This window comes from Scyliorhinus canicula, unplaced genomic scaffold (assembly GCF_902713615.1).
Source record: "Scyliorhinus canicula unplaced genomic scaffold, sScyCan1.1, whole genome shotgun sequence".
Lineage (NCBI taxonomy): Eukaryota > Metazoa > Chordata > Chondrichthyes > Carcharhiniformes > Scyliorhinidae > Scyliorhinus > Scyliorhinus canicula.
The window spans coordinates 27966-36222 of NW_024055433.1; the positions used below are offsets into that span (position 1 = coordinate 27966).

Genomic DNA, 8257 nt, shown 5'->3' on the forward strand with positions numbered 1-8257 from the left:
TTTGCTGATGGCTCCGCAGACTGGATAAACCAGTGAATCTCTTCCCACACTCAAAGCAGGTGAATGCCGTCTCCCCAGTGTGAATTCGCTGATGGCTCCGCAGGCTGGTTAACTGAGTGAATCCCTTCCCACACTGAGAGCAGGCGAATGGCTTTTCCCCAGTGTGAAGTCGCTGGTGTGTCTTCAGGATGGATAACTGTCTGAATCCATTCCCACAGACGGAGCAGGCGAATGGCCTCTCCCCAGTGTGAACTCGCTGATGTGTCTTCAGGTGAGACAACTGAGTGAATCCCTTCTCACACTGAGAGCAGATGAATGGCCTCTCCCCAGTGTGACTGTGTCGATGAGTCTCCAGTTTCGATGGGGTTCTGAATCCTTTCCCACAGTCCCTACATTTCCACGGTTTCTCCATGTTTTGGGTCTCCTCATGTCTCTCCAGATTGGACAATCAGTGGATGCCTTGTCTATACACAGAACATATGCACTGTCTCTCCTCACTGTGAATGGTGTGATGTTTCTTCAGGCTGTGTAACTGGTTGAAGCTATTTCCACAGTCAGTTCATTGGAACACTCTCACTCGGGTGTGTGTTGTGTGGGTCTCGGTGCTTTTCCGGTCACACTGATGTTTGAAACCTTTAGAAGCTGACAGTTCGGACAAACATTTCTCCTTCTCACAATGGTATTCAGATCAGAAGGAATTGAGTACGATTGTCACATCAAGGTGTGCAGTTTGAGATTTCTGTCCATAATTCCTCCTCTTCCAATTTCCTTTAAAAACTATTTGCAAAAGTCATCATTGTTAGTACACGATGAAAATTCAGAACAGACAATTCTAGTTCCTATGGAGCATTATTTCCTCTCTTGTTCTCCAAAAGCTGTAAATCTCCGTCCCACACAATCTCCCTCCATTCTCACTATGCTGTATCTAATATTCACCCTCCCAATTCTCCTGAAGGTGCTGGTTCATGTTGATCGACAGATCCAAGCTCAGCTCACTGCTTCCTGACCAGGACACAGAGATTAGAATGGGAGTAAGAGTAGGCCATTCAGCCCACTAAGTCTGCACAACCATTTAATGAGATCCTTGGCCGATCTACCTCAGCACCATTCTCCCACACGATCCCCATATCCTTCAATATCTAGAAACCTGTCAATATTTGTCTTGAACATACCTGATGACTGAGGCTGCACATTCCTCTGGGGTAGAGAATTCCAAAGCTTCACCACATGCTCGAGTGAAGAGATCCCTCCTCATCTCATCTTTATCTCTATTTTCCTACCTGTTCCCCATAACCCTTAACTCCATTGCCAATAAAACATCTGTCTAACTTGTGCTTCAATATATTCAATGACTTCCAGATACAACTGGTCCCTGTGGAAGAGAAATCTAAAGACTATCAACCCACTGAGGGAAGAGATGACTGGAAATCTATAATGTAGCTACAGTCTTATATTGCAAGGCGAGAAATAATAATAAATATAACTTATTACAGAACCGTAAATAATATATCTAACCTGTACCATGTAACATATCTCTGTCCATTATTCATTTAATTGCCCTGAAATGTCAGCCATCTCTTGGGGAACCTACACATTTAATTGTGAACATTAGGAAAGAGACCATCCTTTTCTCCAGACAAATAAATATGTCAAGCTGAGGGAGAGACCTGGACCACAAGGGAGAACAATAAATCAGAGGTCTCTCCGATGGCAAGGAAGGAAACCCTGGCAGGTGGGCGGGGAGGATTCACAAAAACCCGCTGGAGGTCCCAAACCCTCAATTAGGCCCATTGATTTTATTGTCAGTCTGCAGACAGGAACTGGAGAACTGAACACAGGCAGAGGAGAGGGAGGGAGAAAACTGGGAGTAGAGGAAAGAAATGGTGCAGAAGGGCAGCATGGTGGCACAGTAGTTAGCACTATTGCCTCATGGCGCCGAGGACCCAGGTTCCATCCCGGCTCTGGGTCACTGTCCGTGTGCAGTTTGCTAATTTTCCCCGTGTTTGCGAGGGTTTCTTCCCACAACCTAAAGATGTGCAGGGTAGGTGGATTGGCCACACTAAATTGCCCCTGAATTGGAAAAAATGAATTGGGTACTCTAAATTTAAAAAAAAAGAAACGGTAGATGGGTTTGGATTTCAGCCGAGGGAGGAGGGAGAGTGTGTGGGACGGGGATTTACAGCTTTGGGGAACAAGAGAGGAAAACATTTTCCAGAGAAACTGGAATTGCCTGTTCAGAATTTCTATCCTGGACTGACAGTGATGGCTTTTGTAAACTCCTTTTATAGGGGGTTAGAAGGGGAGGATTTACAGATGGAGACTCAAATCAAACTTCACATCAAGATTTAACAGAGTCACTCCATCCAACAGGACGCGAATATCATTGACCTGTGAATGTGGAAGAAGAAATGTTTGTCTGGTCCGGCCGTAGGGAAAGATTTTCCAAGATCAGTGTGACTGTAAGAAAACCCGATACACACACACTCGACTTGAGTGAGTGTTCCAGTGAACTGACTGTGAAAAGAGCTTTAACCAGTTACACAGTCTGAAAAAACACCACTCCATTCAGAGCAGGGAGAGACCGTACTCATGCTCTCTGTGGGGACAAGGGTGCCACAACAGCACAGTGGGTAACATTGTTGATTCTCAGCGCCAGGGACTCCGGTTTGATTCCCGGTTTGGGTCACTGTCTGTGCGGAGTCTGCACGTTCTCCCCGTGTCTGTGTGGGTTTCCTCCGGGTGTTCCTGTTTCCTCCCACAAGTCCCAAAAATCGTGCTTGTTTGGTGATTTGGACATTCTGAATTCTCCCTCCGAGTACCCAAACAGGCGCCGGAGTGCAGTGACTAAGGGATTTTCTCAGTAACCATTGCAGTGTTAATGTAAGCCTTTTTGTGACACTAATAATGTTTATTATTTATTATTCAACTGATCATCAAACGTGGAGAGGGACAAGGACACCAGCAGCATGCTGAAACCGTGTAAATAGGGGCTGGTTTAGCACAGGGCTAAATAACTGGCTTTTAAAGCAAGACCATGGCAGGCCAGCAGCGCGGGTTCAATTCCGGTACCAGCCTCCCCGAACAGGTGCCAGTATGTGGCAACTAGGGGCTTTTCACAGTAACTTCATTTGAAGCCTGCTTGTGACAATAAGCGATTTTCATTTCATTTTTCATGTGGGGACTGTGAGAAGGGATTCAAGTCCCCATGTGAGCTGGGGACTCGTCACACGGTGGAAATGGCTGATTCCGTGATGGGGGCTGGTACAGAGACCCTTGATTCAACTGGTCACCTGGAATGCAAGGGGATTGGGTGGACCATTGAAGGTCAAGGGTTGTCACTCACCTAAAGAATCCAAATGCTGGTGTAGTGTTCTTGCAGGAGATTCATTGCGGGTTAGCGATCAGACCAGACTGTGGAAGGGTGAGCCAACTGTTTCATTCGGGCTTTGACATAGGGTTCGAGGTGCTGCAATTCTAATCAATAAACAGTCACTCTTTCAGTCATCAGTCACCAGGATCATTGCGGACACTAATGGGAGATACGTGGTGGCCAGTGGGTCATTGGCGGGTACATTGGTGGTGTTGGTGAATGGCTAAGTCCCTAACTGGGACGATGTGGCATTTGTAAAAAATATTGTTGGGATCCATCCCAGACCTGGATACACATCAATCAATGCTTGGCGGAGACTTCACTTGTGTACTGGATCTGGAAATGGACTGGTCCAAGCCCATTCAACCGCTATAAATACACAATAACAGAGTGGAATCTGGACAGACCATCTGGCATGACCCAGGCACCAGAAACGACAACAGCAAACCCGGAAAAAAGATAAATCAATCTGTTCCCATCAGTAGATTGTAAAAGAATTATGGGACATAGATTTAAGATTGTGAATAAGATCTACAGGGAGGATATGAGGAAGAAATTTTACACAGTGAGTGATAATGATATGGAACTCAATGCTTACACACAAAGGTCGATAATCTCCAGGTCCTGATAACCCGAATGGTGCTGTCAGAATTTGATGTGAGGATTGGTTGTGACTTTCCTGCCTACGAATCCCTTTCTAAGTCCCTGTGAAATAAGTTTGCAAAGGCATCACTGTCAGTCCAGAAATAAACTTCAGGAAAGATAAATATTTCTCCAGGTTTGAATTTGCTGTGTGTAAATCCTCCCCTAATAACCCCCTGTAAAAGGAGTTTCCAAAATTAATCACTGTCAGTCCAGGATAGAAACTCACAACATTCTCCCCTCCTGCTCCCTGGTCCAGGATGACAGCTCTGCCCCCTCCCCCCGCTGCACACTGACCCTCTTGTCATCAGCAGTCCCCTAATTTGAGGGTGATGTTCACTCAGGGTTGTGAATTTCTACCCGGGGTTTTCATGTGGCTGAACAGAGCCGCAGAGCTTTGTGGGGCAGGATGTCCAATGAGACAGTGAAATCCAGAGAGCAGGATTGGCTTCCTTTTCTTTCCATCTCTGCCACCGCTTTGCATCATCAATAAGACATTGGGACTCAAAGACTAATCCAGTTTGATGGACAAGTTGTCTCCAATCTGAACAATGGGGAACAAGCTCCTCCCACTCATTGAAACATCATCCCGACAAAGAGTACAACAGCAACCTATTTATCTTCCCCAATGTGATCGGTGTAATTAGTCTCAAATTTAACCTGGAATGGTCATTAAAAGTTTCCCAGTCACTCTGATATCTGAAATCTTTGTCCAGACAGAACAGACAAACCATTTTACCTCCCAATGATATTCAGGTCCTGATGAATCGGGTAACTCAGTCAGAGGATGATGTGATGTTTGGTTTGAAGTTCCCGTCAGTAAATCCTCCTCTTTCTAAAGGAGTTTCCGAAAGAATTTCACTCTCAGTCCCGGACAGAAATTCAGGAGATTCTCTCCTGGCTTCCGGTTCCTGGATGGCTGCGCATGAACCCTGTTGCACATTTCCAGTCAGAAAGATGATGACCGCGCAGGCGCCCTGCTGCCTATCGCCCCTCAACAAATGACAGTCGTTAACAGGGGCCGACCAGACAGAAAAACATCGATGCCGCCGCCCCATTCGGTACAAACACCGAACTGGATCAAAATTGCCGGAACCAATTTATCACACTGAGGAACTGAATGGAATAATGGCGGATAAGGCTACCCAGAATGCCGGGCGCGGAGGAATACGCCCTATCTCCATCACAGGAGCCAGAACGCGCAGGCGCCGGTATACCCCGCCCCCCCGGAAATCGCCTCTCTGTGCAGAGCATGCGCGGAGGTGCTCCGGGCTGAGCGCAGCCGCAGTGAGAGTGGCTCCCAGAGGCTGAATGAGAGCCGCCGCGAGCGGGGACAATGGTGAGAACCCAAACCCCCCAATAAGACCCATTGGTTTTATTGTCAGTCTGCAGACAGGAGCTGGAGAACTGAACCCAGGCAGAGGAGAGGGAGGGAGAAAACTGGGAGTGGAGGAAAGAAATGGTGAGATGGGTTTGGATTTCAGGCCAGGGAGGAGGGAGAGTGTGTGGGACGGAGATTTACAGCTTTGGGGGAACAAGAGAGGAAAAAATGTTCCAGAGAAACTAGAATTGGCTGTTCAGAATTTCTATCTTGGACTGACAGTGATGGCTTTTGTAAACTCCTTTTACAGGATATTAGAAGTGGAGGATTGGCCGACAGAAAACTCAAAACAAACAACACATCGAAATCTGACAGCCACTCTTTTCATTAGGAGCTGAATATGATCAGTCTTTGAATTTGGAAGGAGAAATGTTTGTCTCTTCCGTTTAAGGAAAAAAATTGCAAAGATCAGTGTGACTGGAAAAGCACCGAGACACACACACACACACACCCGAATGAGAGTGTTTCATTGCACTGACTGTGGAAAGAGCTTCAACTAGTTACACAGCCTGAAAGAAAATCACACCATTCACAGCCGGGAGAAACTATACTTCTGTTGTGTGTGTCGACAAGGCTTTAAGCAGGAGAGACGTAAAGACCCCTCACCATGGAGAAACCGTGGAAATGGGCGGACTGTGGGAAGGGATTCAGTTACCATCACAACTGGAGGTTCGTCGGCGCAGTCACTCTGGGAAGAGACATTTCATCTGCTCCAGTTGTGGGAAGGGATTCACCCATTCACACAACCTTCGCACACACCTGCGAGTTCACACTTAGGAGAGTCCATTCACCTGCCCGGTGTGTGGGAAAGGATTCACTTGGTCATACTGATAAGGGACCATTTACATGTCCTGACTGTGAAAAGAGTTTTAAATGTAAAAAGGATCTGCTGACACTCAATGTATTCACACTGGAAAGAGACCATTTACTTGCTCTGTGTGTGGGGAAGGATTCATTCAGTCATCCCACCTGCAGGCACATCAACTTGTTCACTGATAACAAAAATTTTAACTGTCCTGACTGTGAGACGAGCTTTAAAAACAACAAGGATTTAGTAACACACCAACATGATCACACTGGGGAGAGACCATTCACCTGCTCTGATTGTGGGAAAGGATTCATTAATTCATCCAACCTTCTGACACTCCAGCAACTTCATACAGGGGATAGAACGTTCACCTGCTCTGAAAGTGGGAAGGGATTCACACATTCAGACAACATTCTGACACATCAGCAGGTTCACAGTGAGGAGAGGCCATTCACTTGCTCAGTGTGTGGGAAGGGATTTAGTCAGTCATCCAACCTATTGAATCACCAGCGAGTTCACACTGGGGAGAGGCCGTTCACTTGCTCCATATGTGGGAAGGAATTTTCTCATTTATCTCATCTTCTGAAACATCATCGAGTTCACACTGGGAGTGGCCATTCAACTGCAATGTCTGTGGAAAGGGGTTTACTCACTCATCCCACAAGCTAACACCAACGAGTTCACAAGCGACTACAAGGATTAGATTATGCCCTTATTGATTTTCATAGAATTTACAGTGCAGAAGGAGGCCATTCGGCCCATCAAGTTTGCACCGGCTCTTGGAAAGATACTGTTAATCAAGTCCAGGACTGAATAATGTTCACTCTGATTGTCTTAATCTGCTGATAAGGTTTATTATTCTGAATAAATGTGAAATAAATCAACTTTGTTTGCAATGCTGTTGCAGATTTTTGTCTTTCCCACCTGAGTGTTGAACGTGACCTGTCTAGAGCTCAGAAAGGACAATCTGGGGGAGGATCACACGGCAGGAACAGAACTTCAGCCTGGACACAATCCTTCAGGGTCACACTGAGAGGGACAAATGACACTTTGCTCTTTCTCATCTCTCTTCACTGTCAGCAAAGTCCCCGTGTGGGTTAATCCTGGGGTGTGTACGAAATGTATTCCAACCGCTCTCTTCCACATCTCAGAACCCCGAGACATGGAACAGAAGTCTTTACAACTGTGTTCAGAGTCGGGAAGAACAATGGTGAATGCTGGAAATGTAATAATAATAATTGCTTATACATGTAGGCTTCAATGAAGTTACTGTGAAAACCACATTCCGGTGCCTGTTCGGGGAGGCCGGTATGGGAATCCGCGCTGCTAGCCTTGATCTGCATTACAAGCCAGTGGTTTAGCCCACTGTGCTGTCAAATCAGATTGGTGTAAAACTGTGATGTTCCTGATTGAATGTAAAGCAGCTGGTTTCAGTTTCCAGGCTGAAAATGCATCGGAATCTGTCTAAAATATTTTAATGTGTTTGTGTGACAGTCACAATGAATTCCTTGAATTGAAACCTACTTAAATAGATTGCTTGAAGTTTGCATTAAAATAGCAGGAGGAGGGTATCACAGGAACCTGGTAACCGCAGGGAGAATTAGACAATAGTTTCATTCCCAGATAAGGAAGGAGCTGCAGCTTGTGTCCAAGAATTCCCACTTTTATTGATTTTATTGTGCTTCCCACATTCCGTCCTTTTAAATAAACCTCACCCCTACCAGCTTTAAACAATCATAAACATAATAGAGAAAAAGGCGGAGCTGTGTCTGCCCCTTTAACTGGGGAGCTGAACATTGTCAGAGCCCCGGCTGTCCCTTTAAGACTGAGTGATGTGTTCAGCTGAAAATTCCTATTGGCTGTTTTCTGGGTGGTCTCCTTATTCTGATCATTCTCAGTGATCCTCGGGTATGTGAACCTGCTCTCCTGTCTCTCATTCATATCTCTGTTCTCTCTCAGATTCTCACTTAACCTCTCTCCGCTCTCACACTCACTCGTTTCACATACCTCCCACCTCTCTATCTTTCTCTCTGCCACTCTCTCCTTTAACCTTTCT

At 46.0% G+C, this 8257-nt stretch overlaps 1 protein-coding gene and 1 long non-coding RNA gene across 2 annotated transcripts; one reads left to right on the top strand and one right to left on the bottom strand.

The window, feature by feature from the left end:
- Window positions 1-435: 435 nt before the first annotated feature.
- LOC119959397 lies at window positions 436-4918 on the bottom strand. Its single transcript, XR_005459192.1, has 3 exons — window positions 4752-4918; window positions 3969-4075; window positions 436-768 (listed from the first exon to the last, which is right to left on the bottom strand). It is a non-coding gene; the product is annotated as an uncharacterized LOC119959397 (long non-coding RNA).
- Window positions 4919-5305: 387 nt separating this feature from the next.
- LOC119959396 (zinc finger protein 239-like) lies at window positions 5306-7040 on the top strand. The gene is made up of 2 exons (XM_038787685.1): window positions 5306-5351; window positions 5644-7040. The coding sequence occupies exon 2, from the start codon at window positions 6001-6003 to the stop codon at window positions 6868-6870; it is 870 nt and encodes a 289-aa protein (XP_038643613.1). The 5' UTR covers window positions 5306-5351; window positions 5644-6000; the 3' UTR covers window positions 6871-7040.
- Window positions 7041-8257: the final 1217 nt, after the last annotated feature.